The sequence below is a fragment of the Sprattus sprattus genome (genome assembly GCF_963457725.1).
Source record: "Sprattus sprattus genome assembly, chromosome: 1".
NCBI classification, from domain to species: Eukaryota; Metazoa; Chordata; class Actinopteri; order Clupeiformes; family Clupeidae; genus Sprattus; species Sprattus sprattus.
The window spans coordinates 50,039,595-50,063,501 of record NC_137920.1 but is presented as its reverse complement, the minus strand read 5'-3'; the positions used below and the strand labels follow the sequence as shown (position 1 = coordinate 50,063,501).

General features: G+C 44.3%; 1 protein-coding gene across 1 annotated transcript; it reads left to right on the top strand.

The window, feature by feature from the left end:
• Positions 1–2,195: 2,195 nt before the first annotated feature.
• nsd1b (nuclear receptor binding SET domain protein 1b) lies at positions 2,196–23,204 on the top strand (the record flags this gene model as incomplete). Its single annotated transcript, XM_080844767.1, has 23 exons — positions 2,196–2,984; positions 3,791–3,926; positions 4,066–4,238; positions 4,351–6,238; positions 6,399–6,520; positions 6,633–6,879; positions 7,032–7,132; positions 7,520–7,544; positions 7,746–7,912; positions 8,010–8,141; positions 8,731–8,854; positions 9,246–9,446; positions 9,927–10,106; positions 14,745–14,901; positions 15,211–15,416; positions 16,116–16,228; positions 17,791–18,060; positions 19,041–19,157; positions 19,964–20,105; positions 20,431–20,537; positions 20,805–21,009; positions 21,271–21,462; positions 22,988–23,204. The coding sequence occupies 23 exons, from the start codon at positions 2,196–2,198 to the stop codon at positions 23,023–23,025; spliced, it is 5,832 nt and encodes a 1,943-aa protein (XP_080700893.1). The 3' UTR covers positions 23,026–23,204.
• Between the last annotated feature and the right edge of the window lie 703 nt (positions 23,205–23,907).

Sequence of the window (23,907 nt, the reverse complement as noted above, 5' to 3'; positions counted from 1 at the left end):
ACAGCCTCTGTATCAATGAAAAAAGAAATAAAGACAGAAAGGCAGCCAGAGCGCACCTTAGTGTGGCTCCTTTAAAAATAGGCGCGCAGGCTTACTCATCTGTTTTCTTTTATGTAAACTTTATTCCCAAATAACCACCACGATTTCCACCCACAAACATAACGAAAAGACCTATAATTGCACCTTTTTTTCTGTAACTGCGTCACCAATTATCTAATTTTAGCCGCGACAGCCATAGACAGTGAGTGGAAGCAAACGATGTCACCAGATACATCCCTCCTCTTTCCTACTTGAGACTGCAACGACAATGAGCAGATCAAATCACAATTTCAGTGCGATCATAAGAAAATATGACACAGCATTCCACAACACTCTTCCACTGTTTTTTATTTGGATGAGGCACAGTTGAACGCACACGAGAGGCGCCTTCTCTGCCTGCAGGCAGCTCACGTTTCCTGTGGGCAATTATGTTGTGACACAAATGATCATGAATATCTACTTTGTTTCGTTTGTTTAGCTGTTTAAGATGCTACAAGTTGAGGTATGAAAGGATCGAACTGGACAAATTCCACCACATTATGAAACTCTCGTATGAAACTGAGTGTGGATATCGTATGCGTTTTTATGTGCAATTGCAATCGAAATGTTAACACTTTGTGGCCTGTTCAGTGCAACAGACTCCATTTTGAAGCAGGGAACTGACTTTGATACTCGCCTAAACGAAGAGTAGCCTAAATGTAGTCTGTTATTAACCGAGATTATTCAATAATGTTATACTGCATTTAAAAAATACCTTCTGTGTACATTTCTTTAACATTTGTATCTCTCATGTCAATATGGTTAGAATACTTGTGCGTTTGGCATGCGCATTTAAATGGGTTTTTGTTTGCATTTCTATAAAGATTAAATCATATAACATCAGCCTCCGAAAGCCTGTCAATCACAGGTAGATAAAACATGTCAATAGACAATACACTGACATGGATTGTTAACTATTCACCGCAACCACTGTACTTCTCTCTCTCTCACTCGCTGGGGGCTGGGTACAGGCGCGGATTGGTTGTTTGAAGACAGCCACGGCTTCAACCAGACACAGGGGCAGGTCGGCTGCAAGGAAACAATTATTCGAAAAGTAGTATTGATGCTGTGATAGTTCAAGATGGATAACGCACATTGTGGAGATGAAAGGTGTCTAGCAGTCAATTGTTTTGGTCATTCTTTATTCACAAGTCTATTTATATAGAAAGGGGCGGGCGGTAAGTGATAGCTAGCTCAAGAGCCTGGGTATGTGGTGAGGTCCTTGGCCTAGTAATACTGGGATTTTGCGGATCCACTTTCACAAATTTGGAATTAAGTGCATTTCCAGTTTCAAACTGAAGAAATTCAAAGTGTTGTTGTTATGGAAAACGTTTAAATGGTAAGATTTCGCTGAAATTTCTCTCATCATCACATTGTATGCGATTATTTCAAACAAATGTATAACCTATGTATACAGCCATTGAGTTCAGTGAAAGATCATGTATGTAGGAAAGATTGCTTACGTGTTAGCCCGCGAGTTACACTTGTCATAAGGTATACGTAGGCAGCGACTCGTGAGCCGTTCAGTGCCTTTGTGATGTATTCTAGCGTTGTCGTTTGCTCAACCTCTTGCACAGCTGCGGCAAGAAAGAGCTTATAAGAATCGGGTGTCATCAAGATATAAAACAAGGATATCGTGGGCAGCCATTCATCTAGGGCTGATTTGGGAACCACTGGAGGTTATGTTAGTTTAACATGAATGGCTGAGCAGAGAATCGCAGTTTGCCCGTAGACGGGTTTAATCCACGAGCTGAGCGCATATTTTACACTAGCCCACAAATAGCGCACATTTTCGACCTGTCAGGGACTGGACCATCAAGGTGTCTTATGCATTAAGTAAGATGGCCCTCGACAAGAAATGTTTTTAACGTTTTCACAACTTGCAGCAATAGATTATTTCTGCACAGTAACAGAGTTTGATTGTACCACACTTGGGGTATTTGGATATATGATCTGTCATTTCAGATTTCGCGAGTGAGATATGATATTGACACAAATGAAAGTAAAGATCATGTCAGTTGTATTATGACTTGACATTTATAATAACATTCATGATAATAACAGTAAAATATAACTCCTTCATTTTCTTATTGATTAGATGTTGATGCCATGACAACATGACTGAGCCTAATGAAGCAGACATCAAGGATGCCTTGGACAGCAGTTCAAATACAGGGAAATACTCAGCATCTGACGCCCATCATTTTTCCACCAACCCCAGTGGAGAGGAGTGTGAAGCAGTGTCTAAACCCCCGCACCCTGCACCTAAGTGCTCATCAGTCCCCAAATACAATCAGCAGTACCCCTCTCTGTCTTACAGCCCCCTGAAGAGGCTGCGGGACCTGACATCAATGGTGAGAGACAATGACTTGCCTCTACCTGAGAGGAACGTTCAGAAGGTGACCTGTCTCACACACACAAGAAAACGAGTGAGCAGAAGCAGGTATGCTAAGCACACACACCAACGCACTTCAAACGATGCCAGATCGGCGGCTGCTGGTGCCAGCATTGAGAAGAAGGATGACCAGTCAGCTCCATCAGATGCAGACACTGGACAGCACACTATGGGCCCTGTAGACAAAGGCTGCCTGCACTTTGAGTCCACTTTATTAGACCCTGGAGATGGAAGCCCAGAGGCAGAGGAAGACACTGAAGCACTTTTGAAAGGGAAAGGTCAAGGGTCAGATCTCTCCCTTGCAACCGGTGGCACAGCAGGAGCAGTTGGGGTCACAAGAGGTCACATGGTTGACACATATCCCGACACAAAGCAGATCTCGGCCTCACAGAGGGTGCCTTCTGCCACCAAAGATAGTGTTGTGGAAACACCAGCCATTGAATGTGAAGATGGTCTATGTGATGATGTGGACAGTGACTGTGGACCAGCCAGTCCAACACGGCCATCTATGGCAAGTTCTGGTTTTTCATTCTTTTTTTTTGTTTTCAAAAGGTAAAATTAACCACTGAAATAACATAGCCCATTAGTCTATGGCTGTGTTGGTCATCTGGTGTTTGAAAATGTTGAAAATAGTTTATATGCATAATGGTAGATCAAGAAAAAGAAACTGACTACATTTTATGCCCTGTTTTAGTGAAGGCCCTGAACCTTTTTCCTCAAAGAATGTCCAGTATGATTATGTAAAATGGACATGAAATCAACTCCATAAAATGCAAAATCAATGTATGAAGCATAGTTTCCAGTACTACACAGAGATGAGTTTATTTTATTTAAAAGCTAGTTTATTTTGGGTCAATGTGGATATTTTATGTCTGCCGCTACTGACCTCTGAGCTGACAAAACATTCTGCTAGCAAGGGCAGTCATGGAAACACATGTGTAGGCACTCCCTGTATTGTGAGTTCATTTGGATTAAAATGTCTGACAATCTGCCAGTGGAAATGTCTTGGTCCGAAGATGTGTTTACCATATAAGTGCATCTTTACATTACATATATTGTGGCTCGGGTTTATACCATGAGAACGTTTTTAAATAGAATTATATGTAACATGCTAACACGACTAAACTACCAGTTGTACACTTATGACTGAGAGTTCACATTCATACTTCTTGAGTATACATCCATGCTAATCACACACATGTTTACATATTATATCATTCATTAACAGGTTGGGTATGAATAATTGAAAGGTCTCACTGGACACATTGAAATGCTTTGATGTCATATAACGTCATTTTCTGTGGTGTCTACTGGTAGACCAGCAGTCCAAAGCAGAAGCTTCCAGTGAAGTATCTGGAGATGGAGGTAATATGGGCAAAGTTCAACCGCAGACCCTGGTGGCCTTGTCAGGTGATTCTGAATCCAACACAGGGAGTCTATCACAAAATAAAAGGTATGTGCTTGGAAATAAAACACACAATTTTTGTATTTTTTTTAATGTTCTGGTTTTACATGACACGTTTATTGTGTTGATTAAATGACCAAATGTGATAAACGGTCTTGGATGAAGTTTCTGTACTCTGGACTTTCAGAGTCAGGTGACAGACCTTGTCGTCAGTACTTTGTCTGCACATTTGGGGAGCCAGTGGAGATGGCCTGGGTGCCCGGGAAAGCCACACACACCTTTGAGGGTGGTCAGGAGTTTGAACATCTTCCTGTCTTAAGGAGGAGAGGGAGACAAAGAGACAAAAACTACAAATACACTGTAATTGTTTTGTTTATCAAATAACATAGGGGCATGGTTTACAGAGCGGGGATATAGTCAGGGACAGTAAACACTTTTGTGTTTATAATCCCTGTAATTGTTGTTGTTTCAGATACCCAAGAGGTTTCTTGAATCCTGGAAAACCAGTGTGGCAGAAGCAGAAAATGCCATGTCTCAGTCTGATGTTTCAGATGAGACCTTGAGGATTTTTACCAGAAAACTTCAACGAGACAAGGTCTCAACAACTCCCATGTGCCAGTCATTCCCTTCTTTGTCAACAACTATCAGTATCCATTCTGGTGGTGATGAACTGCACCTAAGCCAGCCATTGATGTCAAAAGACACGATTCGTTGTAAATACAAACGTCAAGTTAAAAAGAACAGTCTGATCACAAAAAATCAAGTCACTAGTTTCAAAAGTGTCCCTACTGATGGAAAGCCAGATGGGAACGTAGATAATCCTTATTCAGATATTGACTCTGTACCAAGGATTTTATGTCCTAAAGCCAATGAACGACCATCCAAACTCCAAACAACTCAGCCACCAATCGTGAAAAAGGAGGAGAAAGCCCTGTGTGAGAAGAGTGGTCATTGGTTCAGCAGACCAGGGAAAGGTCATTTCCTTGGATGCACCAGTCGGCCAGGTTTAAAACTCCTGCAAAGTTCCTTTGTGAAGGGAACCTGCAGGAAAAAGACTCTTGAAGGGTCCAGCACAAAATGGAGGGGTAACAAAACATCAGGTCTGGAACATCTCTCTGATGAGTCAATACAGGCCCTGAAGGGTCGACTAAAGTGCCTCCCAGCAAGTAGTCGCCTTATGATTAAAGCCCTCAAAGCCTTGGAGGAAGATAAACTAATTCAGACATTTCTCTCTGACCAACATGCAAGCTTGCCCATAAAGAGTGAAGCTGAAAAGCTTTCTACCAAACTCACTCAAAAAAGAAAGCCAATTGCAGAACCCAATAGCAAATTACAGGTTGCCACCTCTCCGCCTACAAACAAAGACTTAATTCAACCAATGACTTCACAGACAAACCGCAGATCATCTCCCAGATGGTCTACAGGGGAACACACCGAGGCTGTGATCAAATCTGAAGATGAAGCTTCATTGATATCTTCAAAACCAGCAACCATCTCCTCCCCATCTAATTCTGTGAAGACAGAAAGAGAAGCAGGTGAGTCGGAGGAATCTCCAGGTGCCTCTCCGCAACCATTAGTCTTAACGGTTGACGATCTTGCGGACATGAAAGAAGTCACATTAAAATCGTTCACAGATGAGGACAGTGGCCAGCCTGTGTCTTTTCAACCCAATACAAACTACAAGTTCAGCACCTTCTTGATGCTTCTCAAGGACATGCATGATAGTCGGGAACAACAAGGTAAACCTCTTCTTATGGAGCCTGCCAAGCCAAGTGCACTCATCAAAGAGGAACCATCGCTTCTTCCAGAGGAGGACTTACATACCTGGTTAGGTCAGGCCTCCCGAGCTAATGGCAAAAGTTCTCCACAAAGCAAAGTATTGACGTCCAAGTCGAAGCAGGCGAAGACAAAGCGAAAGACGGCTTCCCGACAGAAAGCAGAAAAGCCTCAACACAGTCAGACTAACAGAGCTTCAGCACATGACAAGGACTATTTCACAAATGTGAATCAAAGATGGCCAAAGAGTGGACGACTTGGATCAAAGAAGAAACCAGAATTTGTCACTGTGCCTTTTGAGTGTGCCTCTGATGGAGTTCCTTTGAATGAGCACATGCAGGAGCAGTCTCTGCTGGCAGAGGACACTACTGGGGTACATTTCTTGGACAGTGCCCCCAAAAAGCGCTGGCAGAAGTTTGAACAGGACAGCAGAGAGACAGACAACTGCAGTCGGGAGAAAGAACGAGCACAGAACACCTCCTCCCAGGGGGATACAGTCTATGTTCCAAATACAAGCCTCAACCAAGGCAGAGCTTCCAGCTCAAATGATGATACCTTTGTTAGTCAAACAACCTCCACAGAAGGTAAGGAGGCTGTGTAAACGAATATGAGCATCTACATGGAACATACATCATGGTCTTCCTGTTGTTGGTGTTTAGAAGTGGAGAAGAACAGAACTGAAATCATTGAATGTACTTGAATTTCTAGCTGCTCAAAGTTTCTCTGAATTCTTTTTATCTATAGCATATACCCAATCCAAACGCCTTAGAAAACCCAGCAAAAGACTTATTGAATGGACAGAGGAATATGATAAGATCTTTTCCACAAGGAAGAAAGCGAAGAAAAAACTTGAGTCCTCTGCAAAGGTAGCTCAGGTACAACATATATGATGTAATAAATACATATATAGGAAGGGATATAAATTGTGGGGGTTCAGGTGCTGTCATATTGTCCTACTCATGCTGTCATATTGTTCAGTCAAGCTGCGCCAATCAAGAAGGGTTTACACCAATGGAGAGACTCTCAAGGTCACTTCCTGAAATGCAAACCCCACCCCCAGAAGAATCGAAGACAAATGAAGAAGTCACTCCACCAATCGCAGAGAACACTGCTTGCCAGGCCTTACCCATTAGCACACTAACTCCGCCCCCAGAGGCCACGCCTCCTGGCTGTGACGAAGGATGTGTACTGAGTCAAGAGCACATCCAGAGGTGTTCAGAGTCTGGTAAGAAACTCCCTGTATCCATCATTGATCCTTTTCATATCTCATCATTATAGCTAACTGATGGGGTGATACAATTCAGGTGTTCTTCAAGTACTCTTGGTCTCTCCACCATATCACACGCAGCCCTCATTAATCATGTTATCATCTTCCAGCTGATGGTCAGCTCTTGAATAGAAAGAGACAAAGGAAGCCCACTCTGAAGTTTCTGGAAAGTTCAATGGAGGCAGAGCCCATTGTAACGCTGAAGAAAAAGGTATAAGCCTGGTCAGCATAGATTTGTACTTTTCTTGAACACATATTCTATGTAACTTGATTCTATATTTTTATATAATTTAAATATATTTTATATTTAGTTTTTCTTATAATGAATAACTTAATATGTGTATGATAACTAATATTTGAATTGTTTATTGTGTATGTTTATTGTTTGCACCAATGTCCCACAAAAAAATCCTGGTAGGTGAAAACCTACTTGGCAGTAAAAACCTTTCTGATTCTGATTCTGATTCTGATTATATGAAATAATGATCTAACACCTGAGATCAATCACCTGAGAAAGAGGTGTAGGCAGGGGGAAGCCCTCTTTCCAGTTTGAGGGCCACTGTTTCAGTAATGTTTAACTGCTCACTCTCTTTCACAGGTTAAGGCTCTGAAGAATAGTTCAGGTCATAACATCTATTTAGGTTTGTATACCTAGAATTTGAGAAGTTATTAAGATTGTATTACCAGGTTTGACACCATTATTACATGTATAAATGTATTATTTATGGTTAATAGCTTGTATTTTTGTTGAAGGCATTATTTTTCACACTTTTTAGAGGTTAACTACAATTCGATGTGTAACTATATGACTCTTTTTTTTAAAGACTCAGGTCAGCCTTCTGTTAAAACGAAGGGAAAGGCAGGGATGGAGCAAGGACTTAACAACTCCCCACTCCCTTTGAATTTGGAGCAAGACCGTTCACCTGCTACCTCAGAGAGTGGCAGCTTGTTGGACTTCCTTGAAGATGATGGGAATAGCTTTACCTCAGAGGTCAGTATCTTCATCTCCTAGCATCACCTTAAGGCTGTCAGTGGTATAGAAAAATTATAATTTGCTCAATTTCATCCTCATTATGGACCTCTCTTAGGTGATTTCATCCAGAAATGACTGTTCTCTGGTGATGACTGAGTCCTCTGCCACTGCTGGAAGTCTTGCTCCTCATAAGAGGGTTTTGGAAGAGAGAAGTTGCACAGCTATGCTTAGGGAGAATGTTTGTCAGGTGAGTCAGGTTTGTATTATGTGAGATTACATTGAAATTATCTTAAAATAAAAAAAAGCAAATTTAAGGTTTGAAACTAGAGCTTCTATCCCAGAGCTGTCATCACACTTAACACTGCACAAACCTGACGTGTATTTGTCTCTCTGTTGTGCAATATGTCTTGTGTTTTTACTTGTTTTTATCTAAGCTGAGTATTTGTATAGTGTACATCTGTATAGTTCAGTCTATATTTGTATTGTTTCTGTTTTATACTTTTCAACTGAGTCTGAGAGCTGCTACCTCAATTTCGTTGTACTTGTGCAATGACAATACAGATATTCTACTCTATTCTATTCTATTCTATTCTAGAGCAGTACGAAAACATCTAGACAATGCAGATTTTTCTTTAGCCTTTAGGTACTAACCCCACCTCCTAGAGCTAACATGTCATAACAACATAAATGACAACACACAAATCTATATTACAATATGTAAATAGTTCTCATGTATGTTTTTTGTAATCAGTATTGATGTGCCAGTAACCAAATGTCCTGTGGTCATGTAGATCCATCATTGAGATGTCTGTTCTATTCTGTCTTTCCCTGGACAGGTGTGTGAGAACACTGGTGATCTGATCCTGTGTGAGGGACAGTGTTGCGGATCCTTCCATCCACGCTGTGTTGGTCTCTCAGAGCCTCTGCAACAGAGGTTTGTCTGTCAGGAGTGTAGTTCTGGTAAGGATGTGCCCTTCTCTCTTATTCAGAATGCATTTGTATTGTATGTATGGTTTGAACGCAACAGGACCCCAGGGGCTTTCACTTGATTTGTGTTCTTAGTGATATGCAGTCTACACAGTTAAACAGCCATTTGGCTAGCCGCATCGCTGTGTTGTGTTTCTATAGCTTTATTTCAGTCAGTATTGGATTGATGGAATGCTTGGTGAGGAGACCTTTTCTGCAGTATTTATATCTTACCAAATGTGTTTGAAAACATATTGGCTCTTTTGATGTTTTCGTTCTTACCAAGCAAGCTGTAACTTCAGCCTGTCTCTGCTTCACTAGCAAGAATTCCACTTCCGGGTTGTTGCCCCAGAGTCTACTCTCATCCTTTTGTCCACTCCCACAGGTGTGCACACCTGTTTCGTGTGCAGGAAGTCGGGGGATGCGGTGCAGAACTGTGTGGATACGACCTGTGGCAAGTTCTACCATGAGAAGTGCATCATTGAGCACTCCCCCACCGTACCCCTCGCATGTGGGTTGCGCTGCTCGCTGCATGTCTGCCTTTCCTGTTTCATCACCAACCCCTCCAGTGCCTCTGCTTCCAGTGGTGAGTAGAGTGCTGTTATACACAGGGCAAGATGATACATTCCTTCTGCTATTGATAGGGGATTTTCACAATGGCCAGACCTCTCAACATGAAGTGCACATGATACCAAATTAGCCTAAACTATGTACTGTATGACATCATGATACACCGCAACCAACATACTGATACTTAACCACAACCACCATACTGACACTCCTTTCCATGACCACAGTGGGTTAAGACATGCTCATGAGCAGCATTTGTCAAGTTTTCAAAATGTCTGCTTTCAAATACAAACGCTAAATAAAACCTTTGTGCAACCTAACCTATAAGGATAAGGATTGAAGGGATAGAATGGAAAAGAGCATGTGCCCAATAATATCTGAGCGCTTTCACAAATTATCAACTCATGCCAAGTAGAAACAAATAAAACTTAAAAACCAAATCCACATATTTTGTGTGTGTGTGTGTGTTTTGTTGTTTACAAATGTGTCTGTTTAGGTTATTTGACCCGCTGTGTGAGGTGCCCGGTTGCTTATCATGCCAACGACTTCTGCATGGCAGCTGGAAGCATCCCCTTGACGGCCAACAGTTTCCTGTGTCCCAACCACTTTGTGCCCCGCAAGGGCTGCCGCAACCACGAGCACGTGAATGTCAGCTGGTGCTTCGTTTGCTCAGAGGGTCAGTTCATTGGTACTATAAAGTGATATGTCTGCAGCATGCAGTCCAACATTTGATGGGTCTCAATTTAAATCCTGTAACCACAATCTGTCAAAGTGTGCTTCTGTGCTGATTAGGGAATGGTTTGGTTGTGCCCACTGTTCTTTAAAGAGTCAAACGAGTTAGCATGCTAGCAACCCTTTTATCAGTGCCAAACGTGCTGTTCTTGGTGTTTGTAAGGTTCTCAGTGCATTTTCAGTTGGTAGATTTGGACCAAAACTCCTTAATGCTGCTTTAAGTACAGTCCAACATGTCTGTGAACAAGTCCACAGCAATGAATGCAACCTAATTCATAACGATGTCTGCTAATACATTTCACAAAAATACACACTGTGCCTTTAAGCAACCTAAGGGACACTTTTGTTGCAGTTGCTGCCTATCCACAGGGTAGTTCTATTTCATCCTTACTGACCGCTAGACGGTGCTTTCAAGCACTGGATGATCCATCTCGCGCACGCGCAGGTCGAGTGTTATACCAACAATGTCACATCGTGACCCCCCGATGACCCCCGGATAGTTCATATCTTCCGATGGGGTCAGGGGTCAGGGTCTCGCTCGCAGGTAGTTGGTGTGTTGATAAGAAGCTAAGGAAGCTAAGGCTGAATTAAGTGCTTAATCTTGTTTCGTGCTGTTGGCCTTGCGACACTGTCGGAGCTGCGAACATTCTCGCCCTCCAGAGGCCGCACTGATCGTTTGGATAAGTACTTTGGTATTTTCTTAATTTAAGATCGGTATGCGAGGCCGTAATTCATTCTGTTGTGGTTTAGGTAGCGTTTTCGCCCCTTCCCACCACTTAGGCAGTTAAATTACGTTGCCTAACCAGCTGTTGCCGCTAAAAAGTGTTTGGTATCGGGGTGACGGCTGTGTGTTCGCCCCCTCTCCCACCATTCATTTGTGTTTGCGGATTTCTACGTTACTAGCGCAGGGGAATTACTTGTGTTTGATAATCGTGGTGACGGCTGCGTGACTACCTACTGGTGTTGTAGTTCGCTCCTTTTACCAGCGCTCATAGAAACGCAGTTACAATTCCCTACGGGGATTACTTTCGTATGCCTACGATAGCCTTGGTAATTAAAATCTGTCTTAAGCCCACTGAGTAAGTCGCCGGTTACTACGCTAGCGACCAGGGTTCGCATCCCGCCTCCGGCGCTCCAATGCGAAATTAGATCATCATTGAATACATTTTCAAATCGCTGGTCTGTTTGGTGATTGGTGAAGGCTTGCGTGTCCGCCCCCTCTCCCACCGTTTATACTACACTGTTGTGTTATTGCGATTGTTACGCTACCCCCACTGGCCCAGTCTAGCATTGGAGTTGGCAGTAGATTGCTATATTGTGGCTAAAAAGATTTAATTGTCATAGTGGTTATCCCACACCTATAGCTGCTGGCAAGGACGCGCTTTCGCTTCTTCTTCCAGTGCTCAGAGGAACCGCAATTGCAATTCCGCTAGCTGAATTACTTGCGCATGGTGAACGCCTATGTGACTACAGTTAACTGTATTTTCTTCAGTGTTTGCTTAAGCCCACTTGACAAGCCGCTGGTTTACCACGCCAGCGACCAGGGTTTGCAACCCACATCCGGCGCCCTCACTCAAACCTGAACTCCCGATTGAATTCATTTTCAAGTCGCTGGTTTACCACGAAAGCGACCAGGGTTCGCATCCCGCCTCCGGCGCCCTGGCACTAAATTGAATCCTCAATTGAATTGAGTCAGATTCATTAAAAGAAGGCAATTGTTATAGGCAACTGCACCTTGCATTTTTTCTCCCTGCAGTATTTGTGGGAAAGCCCAGTATTTATACTGTTGTTTCAGTTCATTGTGTGTGGCCATCCACCCTCTCCTGGTGATGACAGTGTGCTCGCTCCCCGCTCCCAGCACAGTTGTGGTCTGTATCAACCAGTCGATCAATTCAATTATATAGTGCTTCTCTAAATACTCGAAGACACTTTACAGAGTAGTCTGGCCTAGGCCATACATTCAGTCATACCAGTGGTGGTAAGCTACATCAGTAGCCACAGCTGGCCTAGGGCAGACTGACGGAAGCGTGGCAGCCAGTCAGTGCCAACGGCCCCGCCGACCCACCACCAACGTTCATTCAGTTCATACCATGTTATGCATGTATTTGTAGTTGTTGGCCTGCAAATATTTGTCAGTGATGGCAGCGGTTCCTGCCTCCCTCTCCCGGCATCTATTCTGCACTGTGTAACCCATTGAGGGTGGCCATTCCCCTCTCCTGGTGAGGGTAGTGCTCTCGCTCCCCCCTCCCAGCACAGGTGTGGTTTGTAATTGTTGGCATGAGAATATTGGTCGGTGAGGGCAGCGGTTCCTGCCTCCCTCTTCCGGCATCTAGTCTACACTGTGTAGCTCGTTGTGTGTGGCTATCCACCCTCTCCTGGTGAAGGTAGTGCTCTCGCTCCCCGCTCCCAGCACAGGTGTGGCTTGTAGCTTGGCCTGCAAATATTTTGTCGGTGAAGGCAGCGGTTCCTGCATCCCTCCCCCGGCATCTATTCTGCATCTATATCTATTCTATATTTATTCTGGTTAACCCATTGAGTGTGGCCATTCCCCTCTCCTGGTGAAGGTAGTGCTCTCGCTCCCCGTAACTGCTGGCCTGTGAATATTGTCGGTTCCTGCCTCCGTCTCCCGGCACCTAGTCTATTCTGATTGTCCCCATTATGTTGGGACCATAATTCTCTACTGAGGCTAACTACTACCGTTCTCTCTCAGTGGTGCGTGGGTTGCAGACATGGTGGGCAACCACTCTTGCGCGGCCTGCATGGCCCTCTGCAGGTGGAGGGTGGCCATGTTGTCCGTAATACCATACTGAATGCCCGGGCACCCTCTACCCGGGTGCAGTATGAGAACAGGTGGCAGCTGTTTGCTGCATGGCGAGGGCCCCGTGCATTGCGTGGTCTCGAGCGCCTTAGAGTTCCTCCAGTCACTCCTGGATGGGGGCCGGTCCCCGGCTACCCTGGGGGTGTATGTGGCAGCTATATCCTCCCGACATGCTCTGGTGGATAATGACACGGTGGGGAGCCACAGGTTGGTGTCCCTTTTTTCCTGAGGGGCGCATTACGGCTGCGCCCCCCACAAGCACGGCGCACCCCAGCATGGGATCTGCACCTTGTGCTTGATGCCTTGTGTTGTCTCCTTTTGAACCCCTGGCTCAGGCAGAGCTAAAGTGGGTCTCTACAAGACGGCTTTCTCGTCGCTGTCGCGTTGGCAAAGGCCGTTGGGAAGCTCCATGCACTGTCAGTGAGCGGCTCCTGTTTGAGGTGGAGTCTGGATGGCCCAGGGGTTACCCTGTGGCCGAATTCAGCTTCTTCTAAGGGTTTACACAATCAAACCTCAATCAACCTATTCACCTGCCGCAACTTATTCCCCCTGAGGGGGAAGACAGGTTGAAATTACTGTGCCCTGTGTGGCTGCGACCGCAGGTATTCGGTGGTCGAATCAGCTTTCCTCTGCTATGGTGACCCTAGGAGGGGCTCTGCTTTTTCCAAGCAGCGAATGTCCAACTGGGTGGTGGAGGCAATCACCCAGGCGTATAAAAGAAGTGGGCACCCCCTGCCATCCGGGGTGAGGTGCCACTCCACCAGAGCTCGACATCCTGGGCAGCCTCGCGGGGCATTCCCCTGGAAGATGTCTGTGAGGCAGCGTCATGTACATCACCTAGTACCTTCTCCAGGGTCTACCAGGTGAATGTTGCCACTCCTCAGCCGTTGGCTGTGATCCTTTAACCTAGACATATAGGGAAGTGGGCACCCCCTGCTATCCGGGGTGAGGTGCCACTCCACCAGAGCTGTCTCGACATCCTGGGCAGCCTCGCGGGGCATTCCCCTGGGAGATGTCTGTGAGGCAGCGTTATGGACATCACCTAGTACCTTCTCCAGGTTCTACCGGGTGAATGTTGCCACTCCTCAGACGTTGGCTGTGATCCTGTCATCTAGACATATAGGGAAGTGGGCACCCCCTGCTATCCGGGGTGAGGTGCCACTCCACCAGAGCTGTCTCGACATCCTGGGCAGCCTCGCAGGGCATTCCCCTGGAAGATGTCTGCGAGGCAGCGTCATGGACATCACCTAGTACCTTCTCCAGATTCTACCGGGTGAATGTTGCCACTCCCCAGCCGTTGGCTGTGGTCCTGTTGCGTGACTCTGCTGCTTCCTCTCAGTAAGGCAAGTGCTAGAGTTCTTTGTGACTTTGTTGGTATGAGTCATCCAGTGCTTGAAAGCACTGTCTCGCGTTCAGTAAGGATGAAATAGAACGAAAGTTACATATGTAACTACGGTTCTATGAATCACTGGGTGACCGCTAGACCGTTCCGTCACTCAGAATCCTTGTGCTCTCGCGAGAAGGTTGTGTAGGAACAGTTCCCCTGACCCCACCGGAAGATATGAACTATCCGGGGGTCATCGGAGGGTCACGATGTGACATTGTTGGTATAACACTCGACCTGGTATAACACTCGACCTGGGCGTGCGAGATGGATCATCCAGTGCTTGAAAGCACCGTCTAGCAGTCATCCAGTGATTCATAGAACCGTAGTTACATACGTAACTTTCGTTGTCTTACCTGTGTTCTCACCCTCACCTCTAGGGGGCAGTCTTCTGTGTTGTGAGTCATGCCCTGCAGCCTTCCACAGAGAATGCCTGAACATCAGCATGCCAGAGGGAAGCTGGTTCTGCAATGACTGCCGCGCTGGGAAGCGACCTCACTACCAGGAGGTGGTCTGGGTCAAAGTAGGAAGATACAGGTCAGTTTAGACAATATTTTATAATGCTACCATCACATAGCCAAACGTCTTTTGAAAAACAACTATTCTTAATTATAGTGGCACATAATGTACAATGTTCTGTTTCTGTTCTGATAAGACAACGAATACAAAGGAAAAGAGGTTGTGGGATATGTAGTTCTTTTGAAAGTAGGCAGTGGAAGGCAAGAGAAGTTCACAGTGGGCTGTACATCTGCACATGCATGCATTCTGCATTTGATTGAGGTAACATCCTACCGCCTGTGCTGCTGAGACGGTCCTCCTCAGCCGGATGCATCTCGATCCCAGCAGGTGGTGGCCAGCTGAGGTCAGCCATCCCAGAGACATCCCGGGCAACATTCTGCGGATGAGGCATGATGTGGGGGAGTTCCCTGTGCACTTCTTCGGGTCCAACGACTACCTGTGGACCTACCAGGCCAGGGTGTTTCCATACATGGAGGCAGATGCCACCAGCAAGGAAAAAATGGGGAAAGGTGTTGACTCGACTTACAAAAAAGGTACCGTCAGAATTCTCAGAGAGCGATAGAGCCACTTATTGGGGGCCAAGCAGCGAAGCTGCGTAGACACCGACGGTGTTTCTGCCTTTTCTTTTTCACCTTCATCTTCCTCTGTTTTCTGCCAGTAGAGTCGAATGCAGATCCTAGAACTAGATATTGGATTTTATGAAAAAGTAAAACAAATTCTCACAGGCTAAAATTGGCCACAAATATTTTCCAATCTTCACCACAATTGGCACAGATGATCTGCAGACCAAGTCTCACAAATGTTTTCTATTTGGATTATTGATTTTTGAAAGCATTTGCATGTCACAGCCATTCGAAATCTGTTATGAAGCTGCCAAACAGGAAGTGAGATCATGTCTCAGCAATGCGTTGATGTATCAGAACAAAACTCCCAGAACTCGTGACCCAATTTTGAGGAAGCACCAAAAAAAATACCACACAGGTAGTATTTTGGCCAGTCTTTGGTCAATTTACATGAATCTTAAAGCCATCCCCTTGACATAGTGCTATCAAGTTTCCATGGCAACCCTTGGCCAGCTGGGCTGCTTGGCCCCATCATCGCTGCGTGTAGCTAGATTTTAGCACAGAGAACTAGCTCAGGGTATTCAATTCCGTTTCCTATAGACCCGATAAAAATATGGCAATAACAGTATGTTACTGTACACCTCCTCTCTCTTTAACCAACCCTTACAGCTCTTGAAGAAGCTGCCAAACGGTTTCAAGAACTGCAGGCAGAGAAAGAGCTGAGGCAACTTCAGGAGGACAGGCGGAATGACAAGAAGCCGCCACCCTACAGACATATAAAGGTATGGCATTGAATTTGTGAACATGTAGGAAAATCAACCAATGCCATTTCCATCCCGCATAATGCGTTATGCAGGGATAAACTTCTTCAATTAGCAGACATCTTAATAGCCTCTCAAATCCAAGGACGATGTAGGTCTATCTGCCTACACTTCTCCGGATCTAGATTTGGTTTTACACACACAGTGGCGGACCTAGTCATTTGGGGGCCTAAGGCGAAAACATAGCCAGGGGCCCTCTTCATCCGTCCTTTTAATGCAAAAAAAAAGGGCCACCTCAAAGCAGGGGCGGACTGGGGGGAAAAAGTGGCCCGGGAGTTGTCTGTCAGAGCGGCCCACTTAATATACGGCGCGTTGCCCGCTCAATGTATGCAAAATACCCATACACTTAACATAATTTTGGATGATTACAAAGAAATAACATTATATATGTTTTTTAATAACATTTGGATCCACAAATTTGCCTGGATGGACACATGGAATAAAATGATACTGGCTATTGTAACACTCCAAGGTAGGTATAGTTTGCTAGATGAATTACACATTAAATTATCCCACTTTTTCATTATCCACATGTCTCAAATGTTGTATGATGCAACATAGCTTTACAGGACACATAAATGTCCAGTAACAACGTAAAGAAGGGGGCAACATATAAGTCAAAACCAACTATATTTATTGACTGATCTCAAAAGTATTGGCTTACAAAAGCTAACTAAGTCTTCACAAAGAAAATAACTCAGTGTTAGGGCAAAAAGCGAACATTCACACTGTACAACCTATGAAAAGTGACAGCGGTAGCCTACAAATAAAGAAATACAGACCGCGTTAGCCACTTCACAGCTTGCTAGCCATGATTTTCTTTCGTTCCAATTCTTGGATGTAGGGTTCCACCCTTTGTAGAAACCTGTTGAATCGATACATTTGGTGTAGGAAGTCCTAATTTTTTTTTTGTCAATTTATCTTAATTAGTACGCCGACAGAGAAAAAAAATCTCCTTTTCCTGAAAGCAGTTCGTCGCCACAATCGCCCTTAAGGTCCGCCGCCACTGGTTTGAACTTTGTTGTAGAAATGAACAGAACAGAACATACGATGGGGTGTAAACATCAGTGGTAATGGTAGTGTTGCATGCTGGGTGTGTGATTATGTGTGTGTGTGTGTGTGTGTAGGGGTGTTAAAGGTGTCTACGAGCGAGACATGCAAGTATTAGGCTAGAGTGATTAACATTTAATAACAAATAAACATAGTTAGACTGACGGAGGAGATTAGAAAATAGTAAGACAATAGTAACCATGAGTGTGAATACAGGTCACTAGGAGTAGTATAAATAGCAGACAGTGAATCCCGTCGGTTATCATTAGAGGTATATAATGTATTCGGTTAAGCAAGGAAAACTGTCGCAACCGACGATATCTGCGGGAGGGCCGGTTGGTTATAGACTTAGGCCGTCCCATCGGCCCATCGGTGCCTGGGTGGGCAATTTATCGTGGGCTTTCTGCTTTCTTAATGGTAGGTCCGCCACTGTACACACTTACCACAGCATGTCATTCATTTTACTGTAATAGGTGAACAGGCCATACGGCAAAGTGCAGATCATCGTGGCAGACCTGTCGGAAGTCCCTCGGTGCAACTGCAAGGCGTCTGATGAGAACCCGTGTGGCATTGACTCCGAGTGCATCAACCGCATGCTGCTGTATGAGTGCCACCCTCAGGTGTGCCCGGCTGGCCAACGCTGCCAGAACCAGAGCTTCGCAAAGCGCCAGTACTCACCAGTGGAAATCTTCCGTACACTCACGCGAGGCTGGGGTCTGCGCTGCTGCTCAGACGCTAAGAAGGTACAGTGAGAACTTTCAGCTTCACCTTAAAGAAGTAGTTGGAAGCTGAAACAAGGAAATTTGTGTTTGGTAGATTATTTCTTTGTTGTAACAATGCTTCTGGGCAATACATCTTATACCGTTGGAAAGCCTGTTTATTTCCCTTTAAATGATGCCACATTTGTAAGGATCATGCATTTGTGGGATGAGCAGCACAGCTGTTTATGTGGGTAGCGCCCAAGCAAAATGTGCCAAAATTCTCCTATTCTCCTGTTGGTATCCACTCTTGTTTTGAGTTGTTTGGTGGATTGGATGATTGAACTCTCGATCAGCAACAAGGAACAAACAAGACATATTGACAATTTTACACTTCATTCATTTAATACAACATCAGCGAGAGAATGGAATGGCCTGCCATGAGTCCAGACCTCAACCCAATTCAACACTTGTGGGATCAGCCTGAATGTGCTGCATGTGTTAGTGACCACCACAACCACGACGGCTGACCTGCAACGACTCCTGGTTGAGAAATGGAATGCCATCCCACAGCAATATGTGACCAGGTTGGTGACATTCATGAGGAGGAGGTGCCAGGCTGTTGTGGCTGCGTATGGATCTTCCACCCGCAACATGAGAATAAACTGTTAAGCATTGGCAGAGAATTTTGGCAAATTTGACTTGGGCGCTACCCACATAAACAGCTGTGCTGCTCATCCCACAAATGCATGTTCCTTACAAATGTGGCATCATTTAAAAAGGAAATAAACAGGCTTTCCAACAGTATAAGATGTATTGCCAAGAAGCATTGTTACAACAAAGAAATAATCTACCAAACACAAATTTCCTTACTCTTTGTGCTATGTTTAGACTATTGGACTATAGGAAGACTATACTTAAAATTGAACATCGGTACAAATTAATTATTCATTTTGTATTCTCTGGATGATTCAAACAGAAAAAACAGACAATTTCCATGTCACTTTCTTTTTCTTTCTTTTCAGGGGGCATTTGTGAGTGAGTATGTTGGAGAAGTAATTGATGAAGAAGAGTGTCGTGCTCGAATAAAGCACGCTCAAGAGAACGACATCTGCAATTTCTACATGCTGACCCTGGACAAGGTCAGAAGCAACCTGTTACCTTTAGTAAATACATTCATGTCATGGTAACCACCTACACTCCAACCTGTCACCTATAGTTAATACATTCATGTCATGCTAACCACCTACACTGCAACTTGTTATCTACATAGTAAATACATTCATGTCATGCTAACCACCTACACTGCAACTTGTTACCTATAGTAAATACATTCATGTCATGCTAACCACCTACACTGCAACATGTTACCTAAAGTAAATACATTCATATCATGCTAACCACCTACACTGCAACTTGTTACCTATAGTAATTACATTCATATCATGCTAACCACCTACACTGCAACTTGTTACCTATAGTAATTACATTCATATCATGCTAACCACCTACACTCCAACCTGCTACCTATAGTAAATACATTCATGCCATGGTAACCACGTACACTCCAACTTGAGAAACAACTTGTGATAAAGAGAACTTCCCTTCATCTTCCTTGCAGCGTCAGGGTAGGGTAACATGACAGGGCCTTATTTCTCCATCTCAAGTTTTGTGTTACTATTTGATGATGTCCTATCTGGCAGGCTACACACATTAAAAACATTGACTCCATTGTGTTTGATTTAAGTGTGCATACTATCGACACCATTAATCCTAAATATGCAGTTACAAGTTAAGACTTCCAGGTCTGCATGAAACTTCTCAACAAAGAAAAATAAATCATACCTTTGTTTCTTTCTCTGGTGGGTTTCATAGAAGTACATCCCAGCCTTTTTGTCTCTCTTTCTCTGTCTCCCTCTCTCTATCTGTCTGTATCCTCCCCTATCAGGACCGTATCATCGATGCCGGGCCCAAGGGAAATGAGGCTCGTTTCATGAATCACTGCTGCCAGCCTAACTGTGAGACGCAGAAGTGGACAGTGAACGGAGACACCCGTGTAGGACTCTTTGCTCTTAAAGACGTAACAGCTGGTGAGTGTCAAGCACACGCAATGAAGGATTATCACCAAAGGCTAGACAGGCCAAAGATTCCAGTCCAATGCAGCATAGTTTTGAAGATACTGAACCTGAAACTGCAGAACACATGCCATATGAATGTGTGTGTGTTTTGTGTGCGTGCGTGCGTGCGTGCATGCGTGTGTGCTTGCTTAGACACACACAGCACGAGCAGAGGATCAACTTTCTGAAAAGCTCAGATTTCTGAATGAACCAGTTAGAAATCATTATTCAGTTGTTTCAAGTATAGCATTTGTCCCCTTACCAGTCGTATTGAAAAGTAATTAACCTTTTATTTCAGGCACAGAGCTCACATTCAACTACAACCTAGAGTGCCTGGGCAATGGGAAGACTGTGTGTAAATGTGGGGCATCCAACTGTAGTGGTTTCCTTGGGGTACGGCCAAAGGTAAGAATGCCATCTGTAACGGTGAAGACAGCGTTGAATTATAGTACATAAGAGGAGCAGTCTAATAGCATCTTTTGTGTTAAAGGAAACAAATTCAGTCCTCTAGCTTTCTGTAGAATTAGTTCTGCTTATATGCTTATTTGTCCTCCTTAAGTAAAATGGACTGCTTAAACATAGACTACATTTTAACATACAATTCTTTTGTATATGTATGCAAAACCTGAATCCGATTTTCAATGTTGATTTCTTGCTGTGGACAATGTGAAGAACCAGCCCCGTGATGAAGACAAGGGGGGCAGGCAGAAGCGAAAGGCTCAGATGAAACGCAAGTCTGCCAAGGTGGAGGTGACCAAAGAACGGGAGGACGAGTGCTTCAGTTGCGGAGACTCCGGCCAGCTGGTGTCCTGTAAGAAGCCTGGCTGTCCAAAGGTGTACCACGCAGACTGTCTCAGCCTCACCAAGAGACCAGCAGGTGACCAGACCCCAAAGCAACAGGCTGCTGTGGTCCTTCTTTTTTATGGATCTGTCAGGTGGTTCAAGGTGGTGTCCTTTTTTTTGCATTTTTGGTATATTATTTGAATATGTTTTTAAAATGTTGTGATATCTAGTATTTAATACATGTGTGTTGTTTGTATTTATAACTTGTAAAAAAGTTTTTGGATAAGAGCATATTTGTTTGGTTTTGTGTAATGTGTGTGTTTGTGTGTGTGTGTGTGTGTGTGTGTGTATGAAGGTCGCTGGGAGTGCCCGTGGCACCAGTGTGACGTGTGCGGTCAGGAGGCCGCCTCCTTCTGTGAGATGTGCCCCAGCTCATTCTGCGACCAGCATCGGGACGGCACGCTCTTCATCTCCAAGCTGGACGGCCGTCTCTCCTGCAGCGAGCACGATCCGTGTGGACCCGAGCCGCTAGAACCTGGTGAGATACGTGAGTACCAGCACGCTCCCTCTTGCCCGGCCCCTCCGTCTTCCTCCCTCCCCTGCAGCAACACTAATGCCGCTTTGCATCCCAAGAGAGGGCCAACACTGCCGTCACTACCTGCGTCCTCATCTCCTGCTCCCCTCATGGCAAAGTCTCGCTCATGGCAATGCCATCCTACCGTGCCACCCAAACCCACCGAAGACACGCACAGCCCCCACACCAAGTCTCACACCCCGGTCTCACCAGGTGAGGCTCCAAGGAGAGAGACAGAAGAGACACAGGAGAGAGAAGAGGGAGGCACTGGTCGAAGCAGAGAAGAGAAGACAGACGGGGTGCTGGGGGAATCAGACTGATTAATCCAATTCGAAGGTGTTCTAAACATGCAGTCTAACCAGACTGACAAGGGGCCTCACTTCTTTCAATCGATTATGTTTCATAGCATGGGTCTTTCCAACGGTTATCCCAGTTGTTTGGAGAGGTAACTGTCAGCCTTTTGTAACGGCAGCTCATTCTCCCACTTATTCATTCACTTCTGACTCAATGATTCCTTAATCCTTAATCCTTCTCAGTCATGTTTATTGGGGAGGAAATGTGTTCTTGATGATGAGATCAAGGGAGGCCTCAGAGAGACAGATCCCCAGAATGGACTGTGGACAGCAGCCAGGCAGGGAGAGCATTGAACTGTCCTCCCCTGAAACACACACACACATACACATAAATACATACTGTACATCTAAACACACACACAGACACACGGATAGAAACACAGACACACAGACACACACACACACAGAGACACACACACAGACAAACATACATACTGTACATCTACAAACACACACATACAGACACACACACATACATACATACATACATCTATCTACATACACCATACACACCTCTACCCATGATGACTGCAAATGATGTTACACTGACTATTCCAAGAGTTGACATGCAAATCAATATGTGCAATGATCAAGCAGTTCACCCATTTTGAGTTCATCTCTGCCCATTGTCCTGCCACAAATTATATTGTTTTAAGCCACAAGAAGGTTATGGGGAGACAGACATGAAATACAGATACAGTTGCAGAATTGAGGGTCTGTATTAAATATAAGCTGTTGTGGATAAATTATTACTTACTGAATGAACACCCTGGCTTGGCTTGGCTTGGGTCTGTTATTACATTTGTAGTCTTTAAGATGAATGGGAGCATTCCCCCAACCCCTAAACATTGCTGTTAACCTTAGTTTTAAAGTGCCAAACTGAATTGCCATGATGCTGTTTTGGTTCATGGTCATTTTAGCACTAAGGGAATCATACGTGTATTATCTGTGTCATATTTATATTATAATAATAGTTGGTTCGCACAAGGAGAGACTGTTATACTGCGAGCAGCACCTTAATGTCAAGGGGATGCTCTTGGCCCTTCCCTGCTTAGTTGAGTTGGTACATGATAATGTGTGTGTGTGTGTGTGTGTTATGTAATTGCTGGTCAAATCTGTTTTTCTCCCCAAAATCATACACACAGATGGAGAATTAGAGATGTTACCAGGATCGTTTGACTGACAAGGTGGCATCCATGTATTAAATGGAGGTAATGTTTTACTAGCAGTTCAAAGTCCCCATTATTTTCAGAATGTAAAAGTCTTCCCCGCATTTTTGACTTGACTTGTTGCCATTTTTCTTGTAATTTCAAAAGTGTGAATTTTTCATGAGGTTATCCTGTAACTGGGAACTGTAGTATAGAAAGCTACATTTCAATCATGACAGTCAGCAGATGTGTTTTTTGTTAACCATCTTGGGTCTATTCACCTTTGCACTAGCTGGACCAATTAGGATCATTCTTAGCTTCCACAATGCTATGACCTTGGTGCTTGTGCGAAGATATTTGTATCAGTGAGTGTTAATTGTATATCAAATGCTTAGGTTCAATTAAATATATTTGACCTAGTTTATGCCGAAAATGCCCCAATTCATAATGTTCTGACAGTGGACTGCTACCTTGACCTATTCTCCCTTTCAATCATATCAGAAGTAACTGTCAATAATTGTTGTTGGAATGAGCTTAAAGAACAGTAGTTCATCTTATGATTCTATTTGCACTGTGTTGTTATGAAAGACATTCAGTGATGTATATGCTGTATGTTGGCCTGGTAGATAGGATCACAACTCTTGTTATTCTTTTCCATTGCAACAGGTTGCTTTTGTATCACAGATGGAGTACTTGCATTCCAGCTCCCACTGTCATCCATTTTAAGAACAACAAGTAGAATACAAGAGTCCCTTAAGTACCCTAGGTTTGTGCAGTTAAAAATGATGGTGAAATTATGATAGAGCAACAGATGAGGACAGGTAATGTGTTCACATTCAGGAGCGGAGCTTTATGTGACGCTCTATAGTTTGGCACCCCCTGCTGGTAAACTCCGTCTTTATGACAGTTCAAACAAG